This window comes from Petaurus breviceps, unplaced genomic scaffold (genome assembly GCF_028583685.1).
Source record: "Petaurus breviceps papuanus isolate PSGF00001 unplaced genomic scaffold, PetGlider_PUasm1.0 185, whole genome shotgun sequence".
NCBI classification, from domain to species: Eukaryota; Metazoa; Chordata; class Mammalia; order Diprotodontia; family Petauridae; genus Petaurus; species Petaurus breviceps.
Genome location: NW_027185797.1, coordinates 6,566,793 through 6,592,190, shown reverse-complemented (window position 1 = coordinate 6,592,190; position 25,398 = coordinate 6,566,793). Strand labels below are relative to the sequence as shown.

General features: G+C 40.4%; 1 protein-coding gene across 2 annotated transcripts in view; it reads left to right on the top strand.

The window, feature by feature from the left end:
- The window catches only part of NEK11 (NIMA related kinase 11), a 275,778-nt gene that overhangs the window by 193,071 nt on the left and 57,309 nt on the right, over nt 1–25,398 (top strand). For both annotated transcript variants that reach the window (XM_069088393.1, XM_069088392.1), the window contains one exon: nt 14,477–14,537. In XM_069088393.1, the coding sequence (XP_068944494.1) occupies nt 14,477–14,537 (61 nt within the window). The remainder of the gene's footprint in view (nt 1–14,476; nt 14,538–25,398) is intronic.

Below are 25,398 nucleotides of genomic sequence, written 5' to 3'. Positions count from 1 at the left end.
TCTCTCTCTCTCTCTCTCTCTCTCTCTCTCTCTCTCTCTCTCTCTCATCTTTCTCTCTCTGTCTCTGTCTCTCTCGGTCTCTCTTTCTGTGTCTCTGTCTCTGTCTCTCTCGATCTCTCTGTCTCTGTCTCTCTCTGTCTCTGTCTCCCTTTCTCACTGTCTCTTTCCCTCCCTCTCTTTCTCTCTTTCCCTCCCTCCCTCCCTCTCTCTCTCTCTCTCTGTCTCTCTCTCTCCCCTTTTTAAACACAGAGGGGAATCCTGACCAAGTGAAGGCTTTGTCATCACTCATCTTAGTGGCTTTGGAATCCTTTTGCACACTGATATCATCAGGCAGCAAACATGACACAGTCTCTCTAAAATAGGTTTTGGGGACATAGGAGGTTTGGGGGACATAGGCTCACAATCGAGGTTGAATGGGAGTCACAAGGAATTTTTTAACCCCAAGTCTGAGATCGCAGACCTCAAATCAGGACCAGACATGTGGCAATCAACCAACAGACTTAATCTCAGCCAGAGTCACAGATTGCTTTTCTTACCAATCAGTTATGAAGTTGCTGAAAAGTCTCTCTGTGACATTTGTACAACTTCCTATAGTTTACTGCAGCCACCCAGAGAGCTAACTCCAGCAAGCTGAATATCCCAGGTTAGGACTAGATTCATCCATTGCCCTTTTCTGGTGCTGACTCAGGGTCCATGGTCCCACACAATTGTCTGACTGAGGGTAGGAAATTCCTGTCAAATCCTGGATTCTGAACCTTTGTCTCTCAAACCTATTTCAGAGATTCTGTCTTGTCCCCCCAAAACAAACAAACAAACAAAAAACAGCTTGCAGGGTCTGGGTAGACACTGGGGTGATGAAGTTCACCTCAATTCCCAAGATCCTCTTTTAGTTGACATGCAGTTGAAGAGTAAAAGGCTCTACAAAGTACCTGTATCCAAAGTCCTACATTTATTATGTACTTACTGGCAACAAAACCCTTCCCTTCTGTTCTGTATTTCGTCTTCCACAGACCTTGTGATCTCTCTACACTGAATCATTGCAAACTAGGTTAGAGGAACCAGGAGGTAACACTGTGCTTGAAATAATGATGCAGAAATAGACAGGTGGAGTCTGTGATCTCCATAGCCTAAGAAACTATGAACAATTTTTGCATTAAATCCTGAAAGGTCATTTGTGTCTTTTACTGCAGTGTCTGCTAGTAATTGGACTACTGCCTTGTCACAACAATAATTATCCATCCATCCTCCTAATGCCTTTGAACACATTATCTGTGAAAGGAGAGTCAGAGTGGGCAGCGCTTCATGGATGCTCGGATGATAGGGGTTGAAAATGAGATGATGTCTGGAAAACCTGTGTAAATTCTAAAAATGCTACACAAGTGTAAGTCCCTGTTAGTAACTGAAGAAAGATCAGGCAGATTCATGCTCCTGAGAGAAGGCCAACTTATGGGGGAGAAATGTAAAGTATCTCCCCACAATCCCCAAATAACTAATTGAAAGTCCGTCAACATGGTCCAGTGTACGAGAAGGCCTCCTGCTCTCCACCCCGCCTCCCCCCGCCCCAAGCTCAGTATGCCTTCCTGCTACCCATAGCTTGTCTCTCTCTGGCACCCTTACCAGACCTAGGTTAGTCCAAGCTCCACTGGAAATTTCTGTGTTAGGAACTACTCCAGTAATTTGCTATATTTTTTTAGTTCCTCCCCATCTGTTAGGAGATGCTGATAGCTTAATGTCGTTGCCCATGGAAGTTTACAGTGGGTCACAAAGAATGCTTATAAGTCAGTCCCAAAGGTTTTTTTTGATGGGAGTATGTGCTATTATATAATGAAACTATTTTCTCATTGAGTGAAAAAAGGGGATGGTTTCCAAGTATATTCACAATGGAATATCAATTCTGATTTTAAAAGTGGTTTAGATTTAGCATTTTTTAATAGGGACCAAAATCCCCATTGCAGTTGGAAATATAAGGTATTTATGGTAGACCAAAGCCCAAAGACAGGAAGGGGGTATGTTGGGGCAGTATGTTGTACAATTAAGTGGCTGAATCCATCCCTACCTTGCAGCCCTTTCCCCCCAGGATACCCCCTGGTGTCTGGGCCAACAAACCCAGTTGGGGTGGGGACTGGGCTGGGGACTGGGCTGGAAAAATGGGTAGATTATGTCTCGGCTCCTACCCCAGATAGCATGATTGTTAGGCAGCCCAGCAGTGTAGGCACATTGGGCTTGGAGTCAAGAAGACATTAACTAGGCAGGGGTCTGGGCGAGTTTTAGTTATCTCATCTGTAAAATGGACATTAAAATAGCACCTGCCTGCCCCAGGCGTGTTGTGGGGATGAAATGAGATCATCTGTGTCAAGTCCTTTGCCAACCTTAGGTGCTACATAAATATAAATACATTAGTATATTAAATGTCAAAATTTTCTACTTATGATTACTATGACTCCCCCTTCCCAGCTTTACATATGTGGGCTCAGTACAGTTGGCTGTGGGAATTAGCTGCAGGATTAGCTGGCATGGTCTAGTAGAGAAAAAGGCATATGTTTGAGACCTGGGTTCAGGTTTCATCTTTGATACTTTCTCGCTGTGCTCTAAGGTTCTCTCTAAGGCCATTAAGTTAGAGGACAATTGCTGGTTTGAATTGTTCCCCTGCCCAGATCCCCCAAACCAATGAAAATACAAGTACAGACACCCCTCCCACCAAAGAATAGATTTTTCAGTTTGGTTTTACATAAGGAAGAGAAAGTAGCATCATAATTCAGTCCAATTCACCAACATTTCTAGGGACCCAAAGACAAAAACGAAGGGACACAAAAAAGCTCAAGTGTTTTATATTAAGGGATTCTTTTTGGAAAATGAACCTTTTCTCCCACATTCATAAGAGAAATAACCCTCTTGTTTCAGGTACTCTGATCATTCTTCAGTTTTAATCACTGGCCTCAGATTGTATAAAGCAACAGCCAGTTAATCAAGAATAAGTGAAACGCTGGAGGAAGGAAGATTGATTAGGACTTGAGCAGGCTGTCCAGACTCCTGGAGCTGTATGGGTCATAACAAATGGAAATAACCAAAACCATTTCAGCTCCTAAAAAAATCTATTGCAGCATGCTTCCACAGTTATATTAGGATGTGGCTTAATCAGCCTCACTCTGGTTTTCCTTCTCATCCTTGAAGCTTTCAAACCACCATCCAGAATGCCAGAGATTCTGTTGCTAAAGCATCAATTAAAAAAAGCAAACCCAGCAACAGCACAGTACAATCCAGGTACTTCCCTCCCCCTCAGCTCACCCTAAAGAATGCTGCTACCTGGTCATTAATGAAAGGCAGCCGCAGTTAGCTTTTAATAAGAGAGGGCAAACAAGATATTGACAGTGAACTCTGGATAGATTGACAGCCTCAGTGACTCATAATTCAAAGACAGGAATGTGTGGTGTTAGGAAAGGTTGGTGGCTACAGCCCAGTTCTGCAAAGCTGTGTCTCTGGTTTCTTTTCACTACATATGCATAAAACCTCTCTTTCCTTAGTGATTGAGCATCCATGTACCTTGAGAGAAAAGACTCCAGGTTCAAGGGCAGCCCCAATCCATTCACTGTTGTTAGATGGTTCTTTGCTAAAAAGCAACTTACACCTTTTTCATGAATTATGAATGCGAATAATCAAGGGCCTTGGCATCTCATGAAATCAAGTCACAGGATTAAAATAAGAGAGGTGTTTCTGAATGAAAAGCTGTGGGATAAGGTCACCTTAAGCTTCAGTTTCTGTGGATTGTAGAACTTTCACAAACATTTGTTTAGATGAAAGGGAGTCAGTAGCAGAGCAATGCCTGGACTGTGGTCATTCAGGACAGGCACCTTGGATCCTACACTTGAGGGTGGGTGAGTCACTGGGCAGTGTGACTCTTGCAGGGGTGAAGGAGGCCCCTCCTTCAGAGATTCATGGGTATGTAACTATAATTGACCTTTTCCACTACGTCTTTGGTGGGCTAGCACACACACAGCAGCCATCCAGTGGTGTTTGCAATTATAGAATTGTAGATGCCTATGCTCTATGGAGATACACTCTTAAAAATATACAATGGTTGGGACGGCCAGGTAGCACAGTGAGTAAGAGCACCGGCCCCAGAGTCAGGATGACCTGGGACCAAATCCAGGCTCTGATACTTAGCACCACACCCAGAAATAACTGGCCGTGTAACCTTGAGCAAGTTACTTAACCCCAATTGCTTAAAAAAATATAAAAATAAATAAATAAATAAACAATGGCGCCCATTGCTGAGAACTGTTGGGCATTGAGGGAATACTAAGTGGGTTTTTTGCAGGTAAATGGTTGTCAGGGCACATTAACTAGGGCAAAAAATTACAGCTACTAACTTCTACAGTAAACCTTACAATTTTTCACATTTCCAAAGAACTTTGAATATGTGATATTTCCTCTTTTGGCAGCTGCCACTTGTTTAACACAATTTGGCATTGACACGTATTCTTTAATTCTTCATCATGAAGCCACAGCTGATCACGCTGGATATTATAATATACCTTTGATGTCTTGTTTTCCAAGTCTAGCCTGGATGGCAGCCCAGAAAGTTTCAACATGTTTAAGTCAGAGAAGTTCCTATGCCACTAAAGCATGTTTATCTCTGTCTCTTGGATAAATTTCTGAATCTTTTGGGCCATGAGGCATGGTGTAAGATCATGCTGCAGCATTCCATCTCAATTTAGCAGTTTCTGTCATTCTACAGTAATTCTGCTTTTCATTATGTCAGTATATTTATCAGAGAACATCATTCCCTCAAAGGGGAAAAGACTTCTAGACCTATTGCAAATTTTTATTTTATAAATTTTTTTTTTACCCCTTTATAGGATGGATGTTTTACAGCAGGGATCTTTTTTTTTTTTTAACTTCACAATAGTATTTTTCCCAGTTACATGCAAAGATAGTTTTCAACATTCATTTTTGTAAGATTTTGAGTTCCAACATTTTCTGTCTTCTTCCTTCCTCCCTCCCTCTCTTCCCCAACACAGCAAGTGATCTGGTACAGGTTATACAGGCACAGTCACGTTACACATTTCCACATTAGTCATGTTGTGAAAAAAGAATCAGAACAAAAGGGAAAAACTATGAGAAAGAAAAAAACAAAAAACAAATGAAAATAGTGTGCTTTCATCTGCATTCAGACTCCATAGCTCTTTCTCTGAATGTGGTTAGCATTTTCCATCATGACTCTTTTGAAATTGTCTTAGATCATTGTATTTTTAAGCAGAGATGATTGGCCATGGTTGATCATCACACAATGTTGTTATTGCTGTGTACAATGTTCTCCTGGTTCTGCTGACTTCACTCAGCATTAGTTCATGAAAGTCTTTCCAGGTTTTTCTGAAGTCAGCCTGCCCATCACTTTTTATTGTGCAATAACATTGAATTACATTCATATACTATAACTTATTCAGCCATTCCCCAATTGATGGGCATTCCCTCAATTTCCAATTCTTTGCCACCACAAAAAGTGCTTACAGCAGGAATTCTTAACTTAGGGTTAACAATTTTTTTTAGGATCTTGGTGACTGTATTTCAATATAATTGAGGCAATTGGGTGGTAAAGGAGATAGAGCACTGGGCCTGGAGTTAGAAGTTCAAATCCTCCTTCAGGAATCTACCCTTAGCATCTGGGTGACAATGGCAAATCAATTAACTTCTGTTTGCCTCTGTTTGCTCATCTTTAAAATGAAAATAATAATAACACTTACCTCTCAGGGTTGTTATGAGGGTAAAAAAAATGAGATATTTGTAAAACACTTTGCAAACCTTAAAGCACTATACAAATACTTGTTATTTTTTATTATTATGACCAGTTTCCTTTTTAATACTATGTGCCTTATGTTATGCATTTAAAAACATTATTTAATGCCATCAACCCTCCATCTGTAAACTTAATTATCAGCAAAGGCCTTCTAGCCTTTCTATCCCAAAGGCATTTCTTTCAAACTCTTCCTTTCCCAATAGAAGGAAGAATCTTCCAGGGATGGGGATTGGAAATGGGAGAGAAAAGCAGTTTATTTGTGTCTCTCCTTATTCCTTTCTTTTAATTTTGTTTTTCTCTGTACGTACAAGATATAAAATATCTTTACATCTGCGATGTAAATATTTCAAGGCTGTGCTTCTCTCCATTTCTATTTTTTGTTTCTTTGTTTGTTTTTAGAGTTGACGCTTTAAACGAATCAGTGGCACCCACCTCTCATATAGGGGGTCTCATCTCTAGCTCACTTCACAGAAAATTCAGTCATTGAGCTACTTAGATGTAGGCTGCCCATAGTAACAACTTCAGAGAGCTACAGAGAGCTTCAGGAGGAGATTGAATCAAGCCACAGGTCCCCTTACAATGTTAAAAAATATTGTAACAGCAAATCTAAGGGGAAATTTTATTTCAGAAAGGACACAGGATAAAAGCATTTAAAAATATTTGTTGTTAATTCATTTGGTTTTACACTATGAAATTCTAAAGGCTTTATGTAATGTTTAACACTTTATATAGCAAATATGTTTGTTTTTGTTAATAGCAATTATATTTACAATAAAAACAATTTGAAAGCAAAAGAAAATCATTTTAGGAGAAAATGGGGATAAACTTAGCTTTAGTAGTTGATGTTTCAAGCTTTTTTTTAAGCACAAACACCAGTATAATGATATGACTGAATACTTATTGGACCCCATATCGTATCAGTTTTAAGTTTTTTGCATTTGTGTTTGAATACAATGAAAGACCATAGACAACATTTTGCAATGTCCATAGGTCATTAATAGGCATAAAAGATGAAATCTGTTTTGCCAGATACATTTTCCCAACCTCTTCTGCTTTTTGATTTTCTAAACAAGATACTGAATTTAAACATAGAATATAGAGTTCTCTGTCTTGCATATTGTGAGCTTCTGCCTAGAAATAAGCTAGAATTGGAGGCTGCTAGGTGGCGCAGTGAATAGAGTACCAGTGCTGGAGTCAGGAGGACCTGAGTTCAAATCTAGCCTCAGACACTTAATACTTACTAGCCATGTGACCTTGGGCAAGTCACTTAACCCCAATTGCCCTCCAAAAAAAAAAGGAGAGAAATGAGCCAGAATTTGAGTAGGGGAAACAGTTTTTAACTCGCTTTTTATCACTGTATTCTCTAGACCAGGTGTATCAAACTTGCCTCTAACCTGTACATAAGGGCCCCTGAAGGCTGGGTATTGACTTCTTGTTGTTGTTTGCAGTCTGGTCTGACCCCTCCTGACCCCATTTGGAGTTTTCCTGGCAAAGATACTGGAGTGGCTTGCCATTTCCTCCTCCAATATTGACCTAGAAAACTGCATAATAACATTATCTGCTTTCTATTGTGTTTTCATTTATTTTGTTAAATATTTCTCAATTACATTTTAATCTGGTCCAGGTAGCAGTGGAGAGGAGCCTGTGTTTGACATCTCTGCTCTAAACCAAGTGTATAATCAAGAAAGGGCTTTTGAAAATCTGATCTATGCAGCTCATTCATGTGTCAGCTTCTGCCTGAAGAATCAGTGTGGTGCAGTAAGAAGGCCATTGCATTTGGGACAGAGGACTTGGGTCCAAATCTTGCCTCTGCAACTTAGCACCCCCATGGTCTAAGCAATTTGCTTTGTTTCTCTGGTGCTTAGTTTCCTCATCTGTAAAATAAGAAGATTTTGGATGGGGAAAATATATCACATCTTTATTTTTGTTAATTTCTAGCTGAAATTTAGCATTTCCTTCCATTATGAATGGGTGGTACAATGGTTAGAGCGCTGGGCCTGGAGTCAGGAAGATTCCTCTTCCAGAATTCAAATTTAGCCTGAAACACTCACCAGATGTGTGACCCTGGGCAGGTCACTTTGCCCTGTTTGCCTCAGTTTCCTCCTCTGTAAAAAGAACTGGAGAAGGAAGTGGCAAACCACTCCAGTATCTTTGCCAAGAAAACCACAAATCTTCAGTCATGAAGAACAGACATGACTGAAATGACAGAATGGCAACAGTGAAAAATCCATTATGAATGTAGGAAAAATATACCAGTATTAGCAGTGCCTGTGACTTTATTACCCATAGAAATTACTGATATTTTCATATCACATTATAGTTGTTGCCGATCTCTTGAAATATCATTTATACTTGAAATTACTGTAGTTATTAGACCCATCACTAAGCCCCACATGATTGTAATCTTTCTGTTTACAGATTGTACTTCAGTATAATTGATGTATTTTAATATGATAATTTTCCTTTGTGAACCTATGTGTTTTATTTTATTCATTATAACCATTATTCTGAGTAGTAATCCATAGGTTCCACCAGACTACCGAAGGGCTCCATGACACAAACAAGGTTAAGAGTTGATTTCTGAAGTCTCTTCTAAGAGTCTGAGATTCTGTTCTTTCAAGGTGACCTTGGTCTTTTCTCATTCTTTTTTTTTAGCTTTATATCTGTGATCTAAGAATATAATCTTTAAGCTCCATTCTACCTCCATAGCTACAACCCTATAAACCTACAAAAATTAAACAATAACTTTTCTAGGCTTCTAAGTCCCTCATGGTTTAAAGTTTGTATTTTTCCAGGGCGTGTAGATTTGCTAATTGCATTGGCACTAAGTTGACTTGGAAAATAGTGGGATGTGCAGTGCATTCAGAATTCCCCCATAATATTGATATTAAAATGTTACCAGTGAAGATTGAAGAATTTAAAAGTAAAAAATGTATTACTCGGGGAATGATGAGCTGTTTGCATTTTAATGGGGTTTTTGATTGAGGTGAGGGTGCTGTTACTTGGCTGAATAAATGTAACACTAGGCTACATTCTCATTGTTTTAACAGGTCAGTGTGTAGCTAATAAATTCATCTTATATTTTAATTTCTTAGATGTTAGTATTCCATGAGCATAATATAATTTTGTCCTGAAGCAGTCAAGTTGGCTGATTTTATTAGGTTTATCCAGCAAAATCATTACATGTTCATTGTTACAATGTCATTTTAGTACTGACTTTTAAAATATAAGTGGTTAATTGTTGTCTTTCATTCTCAAAGAGCACTAAGATGACATCACTGTGTTGGGGTCAAGGGATAGTGTGTCCAGTTGTGGCCAATTGGATCAGTGCAAGCTCAGAGGGCTTTACCATAGGTTGGACACAAATAGTCCACTTGAGCATTTGGAATGGAGATGTTTCTAAATTTGCACATCTCATGTTTCTGTTGTAAGTGGTAAAGATGATTTGAATGATGCTAATGAGCCTTATTTAATTCCCCATAAAATTTGTGTTGGGTTTAAGTCCCAGCTCTTCTTAGGTGACTTTGGGTGGGAACCCTCATTCCTCTGGACCTCAGCATTTTCATCTATGAAATGATAATTCTTTCTTATAGAATTATAGGTCCATAGGTTCAGAACTGGAAGCCCTTAGAAGTTATCTAGTACAATGCATTCATTTTATAAATAAGGATATTAAGACCCAGAAAAGAGAAGGGATTATCCAAAGTCACAACAAATGACCAAATCTGAATTTGAACTCAGATCCTTTGATCACAAATATAGTCTGTTTACTCCTTGCTCTAACATTCCATGATTATGTGGGAAAAGAAGGAATTCTGGCATGTTTGATTTCCTTTCATTATTCAAAAGAAATAGAATATTTTGCTCTAATAAAATTATTAGGGAAGATGGGTCATTCCCATTTTTGTTCTCCCCATTACTTGTAAAAGCTATGTGACTTTGGGCAAGACACTTTATCCTTCTGGGCCTCAGTTTTCCCCTCTGTAGAAGGAGAGGGTTAGATTAGATAGCTGTTCAGGTTCCTTCTCACCCTAAGCTATGCTTCTGAACTTCTAATATGACCTTAACCTAGCCAGAATCTGAAAAAAAAAAAAATGAACTTTTGATCTAATTTTTGGTGCACTTCACCAGAGTGACATAGAATAGAATTCAAGTACTTTAAATTCTGTTTTCAGCAAATTGGAGAAGGATGTCACTTTTCTCAGGTTTTTGTGGGAGCAGTCTTAGTGCCCACGTCTCAAGACCCAAAGGACCTTGATCTCATTAATTGTTATGTACACTTCTTGCCACAATTAATTAAGATTCTGTGAATTATTAAGCTCTTGCAGTACAGGTAATGAAATATCAGAAAATGTCAAATTAGTCCAAGTTAGCAGAAAAGTAAATTCAGAAATTCATTTCAAGATAAGGTCAAAGGCGTCCTCATTCACTGTGTATGTATAAATGTTTTTATAGGGCAACCCTGTCTTTTACCCTCCTGATCTCTCTACATCTGAAACTAAGCTATCATCTCCTCTGTTTCCTCCTCCTTAATGCTCAGGTTTCTTGGTAGTCTATACCTATTGCCTTCACTTCCTCACCATCACTCATTCCTCAATTCCTTGTTTTCTGATTTCTGTCCCTGGCACTCTTCTACCACTACTCCTACCTCCATTGATTTTTTTTTCAAATCCAGTGACCTTTTTTCTGTTCTCATCCTCTCCAACCTCTCTTTGGTACATGACATTGTTGCCTACTTCTTCCTTGTTATTTTCTCCTCCTTTGGCTTCTACAACACTGTACTTTGCTTGTTTTCCTTCCACTTCTTTGCTCCATTTCCTTTTTGAGCTCCTCATTTCCTCCCATCTCCACCTTAAATGTAGATCCCACCAATATTCTTTCCTTTGTCTTCTTTTTACACAACACCTTGTTTTAGTAATTTCACCTACTTTCATGGATTTGGTTATCTCCTCTAGGCAGATGACTCCAAAATCTTTCTCTTTCCCAGATTCCTTCCCAGAGTTCTAGTTCAGTATTAACTGGTGGATAGATCTCTGGATGTCAAATTCATCATGGCCAAAACTGAGCTCATCCTGTTCTTCCCAGTCACTCTGGCTCAAAACCACAGTCATCTTTGATCACCTTTTCCCTCCTTGCTTCCTCCCTCCCCCTCTACCTATACCCATTCATTTGCTTATTCCTTCTCCATCATCCCCTTTCATTCTTACTGCATCTAACTAGCTCAGGTCTATATGTCTTCCTGTTTACAATAAATAGCCATAATAGGTCAACTGGTCTACCTGCCTCTGTAATGTCTCTGTTCACCCTCCAGTCCCTTCTTCACACTATTCCCTGAGTAATATCCCTGACCATCCCCTCTGATGACGTCAGTCTTATATTCCAAAACCTTCAGTGAATTTCCCTTCCCTAATGAATGCAACATCCTCCAGAGTCTTGACTCCAACCTACCCTTCCAGCCGTGTCTCATATGTACAACTGTTCTTATGCTCCACTTTCCAGCTAAATGAGGCCACCCTCTCTTCTTGAGCTGCTCCTTCTCATCTTCATGTCATGCCATTTCCCATGCCCAGAAAGGACACCTCTTGCCACTCTCTCTGACTGTTAAAGCCTCTCCCTTCCTTACCTACTGTAAGCTTTTTCTGACTCCTCCCTCCATCCTACCAGGCCAAGCTGCAAGTAATTATACCCTATTTACCATTCTTCATAAGACCTTGCCTGGACTTCTCTGTTGCTAATGCTGCATGCTAATTATTTGTGTGCCCATCTTTTCTCCCCTGTTGGATTATAAATTCTGAGATTGTGTCATTTTTCATCCTTGTACCCCCAGGGCCCTAGCACCAAACATTGCATATAGAAAGAATTCGACTATATTCGTTGTTGAACTGAACCAGAATGCTTCAGGGCTGTTGTGGCGATGAGAATGAAAACAAAAATTCAAGTGCTTCCATCCTAATCGGTCCCAGAAAATTTTGAAGGAATTGAAAAAGGAGGTAGTAATTAGCTGAGTATCTCCTTTCTTTCCTTGACCTATAATGGCACAAAACTGGGGGATGCAGTTCAGCAGGGCTTCTTGGAGCTCTGTGCCCGTGTCCTAATCATCAGTTGCACATGAAACAAGAGTGAGAATCTTGCTTCCCACACCCCCACCCCCATCAGAATAGGTCAGTCTAGTCAGTGATCGCAGGATGAACATGGAACATTTCCATTTCTGTTTAACCTCCATCATGGATAGACAGCAGGAATTTTGCAGTCTTTTCTGCATAGGTGAACATTTAAATAAAAGGACAGAAAAGCATGCATTTTAATAGCCAAATTAACCCAGTATTTGATTTAGGTCTTCTTCTTTTTGGGTGACACTCACAAGTGATTCCAAAAAGACTTTTTCTCATTCCAAAGCCATTGTGGGTTGTTCTAGGCCTATGTCACTCAACATACCAAGAACTAAGTACAAAGTTTTTCAGATGCCCTTTGCTAATTCCTAATTCCCTAATAACCTAATTCCCAGGAAGTAATTAGGGCTCGATAAATGTTCGTTGGATTGGTTTGGACTTTTTGGCTGTTTGTAAGTTAATACTGTATTTTTAAAGCATTTTTTCACGTAATAAGTATTTTTTTTATTATCTCTCTCTCCCTTGATCCCTCTGCCACATTGAGCAAATTTAAAACAACAGCAACATATACATGACAACCTCCCAACCAAAACTCATGCATTTTTGCATAGTCTGGCAGAACAATTGTCCACTTTAGCCACGTCTGAAAATATAAAGGAATTTTCAAAAGGAACCTAATTCAACTCTAAAATTTTTGTTGTTGTTCAGCTGTTTTTCAGTCACATCCAATAATTCATGACCCATCTGGGGTTTTCTTGGCAGAGACACTGGAATGATTTGCCATTTCCTTCCCTACATGAGTCAAGAATGGTAATACCAAGGTTGAGACTAGAGACTGGGAGGAAAGCAAAAACAAGGACCTAAACTTGTCAGGAGTCTAAAACACAGTATTGGTGGAAGGTTGTGAACTCTACCTTTCTTCCCACTTCTGGGTACAGTTTATATTCCAGGAGTATCTCACAACATTAGTAAAAAAACAAGTGTGTAAGTTTTAGATCCTGTATTGTGACCATGAGAGCAGGATGAGCCAAAGCAGAGAAAGGGGAGGGAGGGTGTGATTCCAAGAGCTGCCATCTCTGAAGGACAATTCCCCAAGGAGAGGGGCAATGCAAGGTGACCCAGGGAGCTGGCCAAGGGATGCTTTGGTTTAGGGTCTGTCCTTGCCTTGCTTTCTCCCTGTGTGTCTGTGGCTCCATCCTTCCAAGTGTTAACAGTGGTCTGGTGCCTAGATCTTACATCACAGCCAGCCTTCCGTGGCATCTCACCATTAAAGTAGCAATAACTAATGTGCAGAACTCTCATAATAGCAATGATAACAACTGCTGACGTAGAGCACTTAGAAAAAAACCAAACATTAACAATGGCGATAATTATAACTGACAGCTGATATAAAGACTTAGCGAATACCGATAACAATAGTCATAATGGCTGACGTTTAGAACTTACAGAATGACAACAATAACTGACATACGGAATTCGGAGAACACCAGTAATGATAAGTGATAATTCAGAACTTTGACCCAGTACTTCACTTGAGCGTTACAGCTCTGGTGAGGGGGGGGGGGACTACAGCTGTTAATACTTCCCATTCTGCAGATGGTCAAGTGACTTGCCCAGAGTCACACAAGTGAAAGCTTTGAACTCCAGGCTTCATGAAGCCCAAGCCAGCACTCTAGCATGATGCCAAGCTGTTAAGCCAAGCCATTCTTTCTTCTGTTTTCTCTCTCCTCCCTCTTGGCTCCTTCTTCCTGCATATTTTTCAAAGATCTGTTTCCCCACAGAAGACAATGGACCATGGCAAATTTAGAAGTCTGACCAGGGGTGGAAATGACTGGGAAACCTTGTCCCACAGCATCTTCCAGTCCTCTGTGCCTACAGTGAGCCCTCCATGAATGTTGTTCTCCAAGTTTCCTCTGGGCTTCTCTTGTGTTCATTCGTCTCAGTCTCTTCCCCCCCCCGAAATTGGGCATGAGGTGAGATTAAATTTCACTTTCCATCATGCATGAGTAATGGCTACCCAAACCACATCAGCCATTAAAAGAAGGAACCAGTCATATTTATGTGATGCTTCACAAGAGCACATTAAGCTGAAGTGCATGCAAACCCCCCCACCAGTGATTGCTGTTATGAAATATGCTATTGCCTTTGAAATGAAACAGGTGAATCATCAAATATTAATTTCCCACTGTGACAGCCACAAGCCCTGAAAAAATGCCATAATTAGGAAGTTTCTTCTTCCCAGATGGTAGAAAATGCTTTCACTATTCCAGGCCTTCTTGGTAGGAAGCTAATATCGACTCAGGACCAGGAGTGGTCTTTGATTTCAAGCATAATTCCAAGGAGCACCCTGCACATAGGTGCTGTGGGCTTATGGTGCTTCAAGGTCAATAACAAACATGATTCATGTATTGAATGTCATGGAAAACTTCATGTTCCTGAAGGGGCACTGGTAGAAAACCTCTCTGGTCAGGAAGGTCATGGTTGTCACTTTCACTCTGCGGTGTAGGTAGGTGACAGGTTGGATGCATCTTTTGGTACTTATGGCATCTTCTGTTCTCTCTTGTGCTCACAGGACAGTGACATTGAGGCATTGGTCAGGTGTTTGGAAAATGTCCTGGCAGGCAGCTCCCTAGGTGAGTTGACATCAAATTTTCAGATTCTTCTTATAGTATTTGATAGAGATCTCTTCATTCTGTTGAAGCATTGTGTATTGTGTTATATTGTTGTATAATGTGCGACTCCTAGCTATTCCTCCCATTTGAAATTCCATCTCTGATGTACATAACCAAACAAGGGATAGAACCAATTACAGAAGATAAAAGAGATAGCTTGGATTACGCTGAACCGAAGAGCTTTTGTACAAACAAAATTAATGTGCTAGAGGGAAACAAACGAGAAAAAAAATCTTTGCACCCAATAAACGAGTAAGAGATGTGTCTCTACATCTATATCTACATCCAAATCTCTCTCTATATATGTATTTATATCTATTAATCAAAAGTCGTTCCCTAATAAGAGATCAAAGAATGTAAAGAAACAGTTCTCAGAAGATTTGCAAATTATTGTGTTCAGTATGCTTGCCATCTTGGGGTGGGGGTAGGGGATGGATGGGGAGAAAATTTGTAACTCAAAAATCTTGTGGAAATGAATGTTGAAAACCAAGAACAAACAAACAAATAATTTTTAAAAAGAATTGTAAGCTATTAACAGCCAAATGAAAGACTGCTTCATATCACTTATCAAAACAATTCTGAAATTTCACCTCACATCCTGCAGAGATGACAAACGATGGCAACAATCAATGTTAGATGAGTGGCGGTAATATAGATAGGCACACTGAGGCTTTGCTGGTGAAGCTGGGAACTGGTACAAACATTTTGGAATCATGCAAATGAAATGACTAAAATACCCACATGCTTTGGCCTAGAGGCACTGGGCTTCCCATATGCCCCCCAAATATTATAGTATTTTTTGTGATAAAAAAGAATTTAAAAAACTAGATGCTTATGTATTGGGGAATGGCTAATTGTGCTACATGAACATAAAGAGAATATAATTGTAATTTAAGAAAAGATGTGAGTGATGAATACAGGGGAGTGTGGAGAGATTTACATGAAATTACTCAGAGTGAAGCAAGCAGAACCAACAAAGCAATATACACAATGACTACAAGCATGTAAATGGAACAAACAACCATCACATCCACTTGTGTGCATATTGTACCCACTCCTTTAATGAAAGATGTTTCTCCCTGTGGCATCATACACACATTGTGGGTGCTTAACACTCGTTCATTCCATTGAATGTCAGAACTGGGAGGAACCTTATTGATCACACTGTTATTCATCCATCCTTCTCCACCACCTCTATTTTTTTTTTAACAAACGAGGAGATTAAAGCCCGGAGATTAAATGTCTCGTCCAGACAGAGGTGTGCAACTTGGAGAGGACCCTTTAATTCTTAAGTCAGCCTTACCACTTGGAGGAGGCCTGTGAAAGTCATTCTCAGGTTTTCCTGTTTGATATTATAGTGTTAACAACCTCTCCACACCTTTTCTTTCCCCTCCCCACAAGAACCCTAGAGTTATTCAATGTCCCACTACTTTGCCAGGGTGAGAAGGTATTGAATTTTGCTAGGCTCTCGTAATCCAGTATGAGGCCTACCACATAATGAGAGATTTTACAGGATTTCCTTAGAAGTCCAATCTCCCTGACTCTTACATTATAAAGAAACAGATTGCTTTCATTCAAGCTGAAAAGACCATAGCTATGAAGGTCAGTCAGTTATTGAAAGATATTGGGTCTGAAAAACAAAACTGAGATTTCTTTAGGGGTGTCGGTCTCAATAAATGGAACACAGGCCTTCAAGAATAAAGTCTTGCTTCTAAATTCTCTTTCCAAATAGCTTTTCTGTGATTTCCCTCTAATGCCAGATAACAGCTGTTCTGCCGCTATAGGGGGAGGGGAGGGGGAATGTCTCACTTGGGAAATGTCAGGACTCCGACATCTCTCTAAGGTGACCATGGACTTTTGGACACACTCCAAAGGTAGCTTGCTCAGGAACAGTGGCTGGTCTAAGGAAGACCACCCGTCGAGCTCTTGTCCTTTTGGTCATCATTTCTTCACTGATTCATTCGGTTCTTGGCTTCTCAGGGATTTGTAGCGTGTGTCTCCCTCTCTGGGACCCCACAACTCACAAGATGTCTTTTTTTTTTATCTTCCTTTGTCTGTCCTCATTGTTCTTTAGTCAGAGGTTTGTGAGGGACAGCACACTCTTGATTCTCTAGGGTCAGGGAGACCTCAAGAGGCAAGAATGATATGGAAGCCAACTTTGTTTTCATTCTTTCCTACAAACACCATCATATACTCTGAGACCACCATTGCTTCTTAAGACATGTTCATGGCATCTTGGTATTAATAGAACTTCATCCAGACTGGTGTGCTCCATTTTCCCGCCATGATTTGTACCACATGCCTGAATCCTACCTTCTAGAATCCCACAAGCTCCCTCCTGTAGGAAACCTTCCTAATCTCCCTAGTTATTACTATTTTCTCCATCTTCAAATAATCATGTGTATTCTTGCTGGTTCTTCATGTTAGAGCCTCTTACTCCCCCAGCAGAATCTATACTTTAAAGGTGGATCCCTTCATTTTGTGCTAGTGTTCCCAGCACCTGACTCATGGTGGGAGCTTAATAAATACTTGTTAGGTTGGGCTGCATCAGATCCTTAAAGACCTTAGGAATCATCTAGAATAGAGGTAGCAAACTCCAGAACCAAATTAAAATGGATTTGGGAAATGTTGAATGAAATAAATACAAATACATAGATAGTGTTAATTGTGGTTTTATAAGACAATATTAATTTTTATTTTAATTTGACACTACTGATCAAGTCTCATTTTACAAATGAAGAAATATAGGACTAGAAGGTTTAAGTGATTTCTCCAAGGTCACAGAGCTAATTGGTGAAGGGAACTAGAACCCGGGTCCTGCCCCTCCTCCTCCCCAAGCCCCTTGTGATTGCCATGACACTACAGACCTTCTTCAGCTCCCTTCTTATTATGTATGACCAGAGAAGATAAGGCAGCCAAGAGTCAAAGTAATCTTTCTACCTCCAAAGGAAGTCTCCCTTTGGCTATGAGAGGAGCACTCTTTGTTTTCTAAAACTTATTCATGAGGGAACATTTGAAATAGGCCCATGTTTGGGGATGGGCACCTCGGTGGTGCCATAGTGTGTGAAATGCTGGGCTTGGAATCAGGAAGGTTCATCTTCTTGAGTTCAAATCTGGCCTCAGACACTTACCAGCTGTGTGATTAGGGGCAAGTCACCTAACCTTGCTTGTCTCAATCCCTCATCTATTAAATGAGCCAGAGAAGGAAATGGCAAACCACTCCAGCATCTTAGCCCGGAAAACCCCAAATGGGGTCATGAAGAGTCAGACAAAACTAAAAGATGACTGAACAACGATTGGGGAAAGGGCAGAGCTGCTTCAGATGGTGACAGGATAATGTTGGTCCATTACCCTTTTATCCTTGTATCACCCCGAAGTTTCCATGTCACTCAAGGGAAGCTGCTTAGAGGATCTAATTTCATCTCGTGGGAGCTGTGTCTCTGCAAGTGCTCAGGTGTGCTGAGACTATCACATTGCTTCCCTATAATTACATTTACTGTGAGAAGCACCGTGATATGATAATTACACAATTATAGTTGTGGTTTATTAATAATTATGGCTGTTATTATATGCCAGAATGTTAATAGGATCCAAGAGAAGATTTGAACTTAAATCAATCACAGAGCAAATGCTAGCATTAAGGAAAGAAACCTCTGCAAATGGATCTTTCTACACCTTGGATAAGAGATACAGAATTTAAGTGGGCATTTAGTTTTTGAAAATGTCATATTCCTGGTTGAACTTGTACATATTTTGACAATCAATCAACAAAGATTTGTGAAGTGCCTTCCATGAGCAGGCATTTTGTCAAACCCTGGGGGAGTGAGGGGTACAAGGATAAAAGGATTGTAGACCCTGCCTTCAAGGAGCTTACATTCTAACTGGGGAGACAACGTGAACATATACGAATATATGAAGAATCCTAACCAAATAGATCTTCATGCAGTTCTCTCTCATTTGAAGAGGAAGAAGCTTACAAAGACAAAATGTGTATGGTGACTCTCCTTTTCTATGTTTAAATCACTTTCCCTCAGGCTCTGATTTCTCTCTTTTCAAGCCTATTCAAAGACAGTTTCTTCCTTTCTGGCACTGCAGGAAGATTTAGAGAATTAAAGTGTTAATACCCAGTCAACTTCAAGAGATCTCAAGGTAGGAGGTTTTCTGGATACTTAAAGTATAAATCTGTTTCAGATGAAATTAGTTCTGAACTGGGGGATCAGGAGACTGACCACAGCTGTAGTCATGGGTCTTCCACTAAGAAGCTGCATGGCATTAGCCTTGTTCCTTTAACTCTGAACTTTAAGTCCCTTGTTTCTAAAATGTTGGAGTTAAACTAAGTGATTGTTAAGTCCTAAACCAGCTCTGATGTTTCAGGAGGTAGTTCTAGAGGCACTTAGGTGGCCCAGTGCATAGAGCACTGGACTTGGAGGAAGGAAGACCTGAGCTCACTGGGTGATGCTGGGCAGATCAACTGGCCTCTGTGGGCCTCAGTTTCCTCAGCTATAAAGTGGGGGTATTAACAGCACCTACCGTCCAGGGTTGTTGGGAGGATCAAATGAGATGATATTGGCAAACTGCTTTGTAAACCTGAAAGGGCTACTGTTAATAGATTTCCGTGATGATTAAGCCAGCTGGTCCCTTCCAATTCTGAAATCTTCTGACCCTGTGTCAGCAGAGGAGGATGCTGTTGGATTGGAATACAGAGAGACAATGTGGTATTGCTGCTTGCAGGATGGAGAGGAGCCTCTCATCTCGGCTCCCATGGCTTCAGGGGCTGCTACCAAGGGCAGCAGCAGTGGGTTGTGCCAACATTTCCAAAGGACTCTTAAGGAGTGCCATGAAATAGGACGGCTGCTGGTGCATGGTAATGGGGGGAATGGTAGCCTTACCGGTATTTCCAAGGTTGATATAGGTCTAGGTCATGCTTTGTGAGCCTTCTTTGTCTCTCTCCCTCAACTCCTTTGCAATACACATGTGTGACTCTTCCCAAAATCTTTTCAAGGATGCAGGAAGTAAGAATAAGCCAGGACTATTGTGATGAGGTAGCCGAGGGCAGAATTAGAAGATTGTAGGGACAGTAGGAGCCGACACAGAGATGGATCAAAAAGTTCTGGAGTCATTCCTGAAAGGGGAAGCGTGAATGCAATCCTATAGAAACACAGGTACCTTAGGACATTCATTGAAGGCAGGTACCCTTACTTGGAGGGCAGTAAATGGTGCAGTGGACTGAGTACCAGGCTTGGTGTCAGGAATTTGAATCCAACCTCAGATACTTACTAGCTATGTGACCCTGGTCAAGTCACTTAACCCCTATTTGCCTCAGTCTCTCACCTATAAATTGGGGGCACACTGGATAAGGAAATGGCAAACTGCTCCAATATCTTTGACAAGAAAACTCCATGGACAGAAGTCTATGGGGCTATGTAGAGTTGGACACGACTGGATGACTGAATAACAATAATCCTTCCTTGGGGGAAGCAACATGCCACATTTGATGCAGTGTATTTGGAACAGAGTTCTACATGTATGTAGGATGCTACATGTGATGTGATCCCTGCCTACCCCATCCCTGATGCCCAGAGGCTCATCTTTTTAAAAATTAATCATAGATTCAAAAACATTGCAGCAGGTATACTCGAAGAGACACAGAAATGACCCTGAATTTCAGCTCTATTTCCTTCCCTCTTCCCTCCCTCCCTCCCTCCCCCCTCCCTCTGTCTTCCTCTTTCGAGCCCCCATTTTGTTCTGTTTTTCTCCTCTCCATCTTGAAACCTCCAAGCTCATAGAATTAGACAAAATCAATGTTAATAGGCATATTAATTTTTAGTTAATATTGCTTGTTAATAGCATAGAACAATAATGTTACAAAATGGCACCAAAGTAAGGCATACCTAGCATGCTGCCGTCATGTTTAGCCTGAGTTGGTTTCTTTCTCTTTCCTTTCTATTATCCCTCTGCCTCATTGATCAGAGGGGGAACAGGAAGTAAAAGGGTAGGGGCCTTCCCCAGTGCAGCCCTCCCCCTTCCCTCTCAGGAAAGAAGGAGGAGAAAAAAGTTCTGTTTGTCTTGTTTTGATTTCGGTGTAAGCAGTAACATCCTTGTCATATTCCCTGCCATGCTTGGACGGAGTAGCATGTAGAATGACCTAGCTTGAATCCTTCATTTTTCTTTTTTTTGTGCATTGGTTCTAGGGTAGATGTTCCCCCTTCAAGCTACAGGACCCAGAAAGGATCTGGACTCTCCTGTACATCTGAGTATATATTCTAGTCCAACCAGTCTCTGTGATTCCTGGGAGGCCCTTTAAAATTTCTATGACAACATGCCAGGGGGGCAATTCCAACTATGGTTACACATGTCCCTCTATATGCTCTGTTGATGAAGCAGTCCTTTGTTTCAGCCATTATTTCTCTCATTCATTTGTCCATTTGTTCATTCCTTTTCTCCCCGTCCCAATATTCCAACCCAGAACAATGAAAACACCAGAACTGATGGTCTTGTGTTCACCTTCTGCTAATCCTTTAAGGAAACACAGGGTTTTCTTGTTTCTTCACTTCAGCCAAATTGCATAGAAACAAAAATTTGGCCTCCAAACTTTAGTGCTGTAGATTGTGAGCCCAGACAACATAACAAGTCTAGCCTCCTTCCACATTGGCTTGTAACAAGCAATTGGCTGACGTAAGCCCTTGGTAGAATAGTGCTGTCAGAATACATCGAGGGCACATAATGAATGTCACCAGAGCAATAATTAGAATATCACTGTCCATTAGGATTTCCTTAGTACATTGACATGCCTAACCAACTGGGCCTTTGAACATTGTTACCCCTAAATCCTTTCTTGAAGCTTTATTAATAACTACTTAATCCAGACCAAACACGACTGATGCAGACTGGAAAAGATGTGAGACTTTCGTCTTATCATTATTTACACTAAAGCACCAAATCCCATTTTTAAAAAGTAAAGGAACTTTATTCTCTTAAGCTCTTCAGACTCTGCTCTCTAAAGTGTAGATGTGACTGACAGTCATTTAACTATACGCCCTTATGCTTTCACCTCTAAGGAAGAATTTCTTTTAATTGATAGAGCAATTTCAATACAAGGAGGTATCGTTAGATGCTTGGAATCCTTGGGGATTTAGAAAATTGATCAGATAATTTTAATGTAAATGTCTAATACTCATTGGTTCCCATCCTTTCACCATAGATAGAAGTTCATTTAATTTAGGAAGTTCTTTAAAACTTAGAGAATTAAAGGGGGGAAAGAATTAAGATATTTTGTTCATAATAAAGGCAAATAATTCCCTATAATCCCCTTGGTTATTGCTTTTTAACCTACATTGAGCAAGGAACATTCTAGATGTCCTTTATGCCTAGAGAAATAAAGGAATTTTCAGTGGGGCTTATCCAACCCACATAAAGCAGAAAGTTGTAGAATAATCAGACTTTGAGACTGTCTTAAGATTAAAGTCTTGTGGAATAGTTCTTTCCTTATTAAAGGAACATGTTGTCTGTATAAAATGGAATGTTGAGTGAATATTGGGATTGTGAATGTAGACTTGGAAGGGATCTCAGAGGTGATGGGGTCTGACCTTCTTGCTTTACAGATGAGGACAGTGAGACCCAGGAAAGTTAACTGCCTCACCTGAGGTCACATAGGTAGTAAATGACATGGGTGAGACTTGAAGTCCTCTGATCCTATGGATCCATTTTTGTGTCATGGTGCCTTTTGGCATTCAGTCTGGTGAAACCTTTGAAACCCTGCTCAGAATAATGTTTGTAAGTACATGAAACAAGAGAAATAAATTATATTCAAATAAATATGTATTTTTTCCAATTTAGCATGCTGATTTTGTGTGTGTGGCCCCTGGTGATACCAGGTTAAAAATCCTTGCTCTAGAGCCAATCTTCTTTCCACTGGGCCATACTTCCTTCTGTTGTATCAGTGTAGTATGGATGTGCATAGATAAATAATATGAATATTTTAGACAAAATTGTTTTCCTCCATAGAATGACTTATTTCTTTATTTAATATTGCCTATGTAAAGATGAACTCGCAGCTTTCCAGAGGACTGCTGCTGTGAACAGTTTTCAAGATTCTGATTACACAGTATAGTAAACTCTCTATTTATTCCATAACAAATCAGAGCAAAACATTCACAGAAAATAAAAATACAGCATTAACCATGTCACAACTAAACAACTTATCACTAAAATGGCCACATAGTTTTCACCAAAGTGGTCACATAGTTTTAAACAAAGTACAATCATTTAATAACTCAATCATTTAGTCATCCTTGCCTCCTTAAGGGACACAAAGTACAAATTGCACCCCCATGGGGTGCAATTAAGTTACAATTTCACCAGTCATTTACTCAGTACCCACTTAAGGAGTAGTAGAAGATACAAAAGCCAACTACCCCTAGGTCACAAGTAAGTTATAATTTCATCAGTCAATATTCAGTACCCTGTTTCATCAATCACTACTCAGACAATTTCATCTTGACTCAAGGCAGGCTTTCAGCTGCAATGGTTCCTCTTCCATGGTCCCAGCTCCTGTCCAAATCTTGCCAACTGCCACCTGACTTCAAAGGCAGACAGCTCCCAGTTCCTTGTCCAGCTCTCCATGCAGTTCCTGCTCCACATTGAAGCTCACAGTGTCCAGTCCACCTCAAATCCTTCACAGTCTGTTCCTGAGACGATAAGGCTTAACAAAGCCACAATAACATTCATATACATTAACAAAGTCACAACAACATTCGTGCAAAGTACCAGCACCACCGTCATGCTTCCTCAGTCGTCAGCAGCTCTGGCTGACCCTTAGAAGAAGTTCTGCCACCACAAGTTTGAGTTTTGCCACCACAAGTCCAAGTTCTGTGTCAGTTCCCAGTTCTCATTTCTTTTCTCAGTTCTTCTCAATTCTCAGTTCAGTCCAGCAGTAGCAGCCCAGCCTCCAGAAGCTTGCTGAGAAATTCTCTCTCTCTCTCTCTCTCTCAGGGTTTCATACCTCCTGTTTCTTCACAGAGGCTTAATTTGAAACTAGGAGCTAAGTACCTGCTAGCTTGGCAATACAAAGGGATCTTCAAATTTCATTACTATCACAGTGTGTCACATATTTTCATTTACTTTTCTATGTACCTGATGTTCCCTGTAGAAGAATATGAACTCTTTAAGGTCAGGGAATCAGTTCATTTTTGTCTTTATCTCCAGAGCCAAAAACAGTAAGTAGGGAAGTAGTAGCAAGTATTTATTTACTTATGTCTATATGACACTTACTATGTCTAGCCCTGTGCTAAGTGCTAGGGATACAAATACAATAAAAAAAAGAGTCCCTGTCCTCAAGGAGCTTGCACTCCAATGGAGGGAGCCAACACATAAAAGGGAGTTTGTAAGGGGATAGGAATGGGTGGAGCCTGGTCAGAAGCACACCTGGGAGGGGGAGGAAGCATGAGCAAGAGGAGGTGCTTACTAATGGTTTTTAGGATTCTGTAAATACCTGTTGAGTTGAAGTGAGTGTTGAAAAGTGTTTGTTTTTTAAATATTCTGCCTGCTTTTGGCCTGTGTAGACAAGGGGCTAGTGTGGATGTACCAGAAAGCCAAAGCTAGACTTGGCGGAGAAAGCCATGGAGGGTCTGAGGTTGAGTACTTGCCTAAGCCTACGTACTGTCTGTGCAGCTTTGGATGGGCTTCATCCATGGCTGCCCAGGGGAGGACTGCTGATTTATTTGGTAAATGTACTCCTGACCTAATAGCTAATAAAAATCACTCATGTTAAGACTGAGTTATCTAAGAAATTAGAAAACTAAGAAATTAGGGATCCAGTCCCTGCCCTCAGCTTATTTTCTTAGAAAGTCTCTACAGTCAGCACATTGGGAGGATAAATAATTTTGCATTACAAGACCTGGGTTTGCATGTCAGTTCTGATATTTAGTAGCTTTGTGATCATGGGCAGGCTATTTGAACAATTATTTCCTCTTGCATTTTTCTTTTGCTTTTTGGAGGGGGAGGGCAGGGCAATTGGAGTTAAGTGACTTGCCCAAGGTCACACGGCTAGTAAGTGTTAAGTGTCTGAGGCTGGATTTGAACTCAGGTCCTCCTGACTCTAGGGTTGGTGCTCTATTCCCTGTGCCACCTTGCTACTCCAATTTGGGGTTTTCTTGGCAGAGATACTTCAGTGGTTTGCCATTTCCTTCTCCAGTTCATTTTACAGATGAGGAAACTGAGGCAAACAGGGTTAAGTGACTTGCTCAAGGTCACATGGCTAGTAAATGTCTGAGGTCAGATTTGAACTCAGGAAGATAAATCTTCCTGACTCCAGACCCAGTACTCTATCCACTGTTTCACCTAACATCAAGTCCAACTCTCATTTTACTGTTGAGGACGCACCTAGTAAATGTATGAGGTAGGATTTGAATTCAGTTCTTTCTGACTCCAAGCCCATCACTCCATCCAGAATGTCACCTAACTTAATGGGTTGTTGGGAGAAATATACTTCATAAATTTGACGGTGGTAGCAGTAAACAGTGAACACAATAACTAACGTAGAGAGGTAGACACTATACAGTAAGTTTGGGCAATGGAAGAAACAGACTGTCTCTAAAATTGGATGATTTTATAATTGAAGGATCATTTAGAACCCTCTTCTTTAGTTTTTTTTCTTTTTTTTTTTTAATCAGACAAGGTAGTGGAAATGGTTGCTTGGTGAGAACAGGCATATGTACCTTTGTTTTGCCAGTGCATATAAAAGTTATGTTTGTACTATATTGTAGTTTGTCAAGTGCACAGTGGTATTGTGTCTAAAAAAACCCAGTGTACATACTTCATTTTA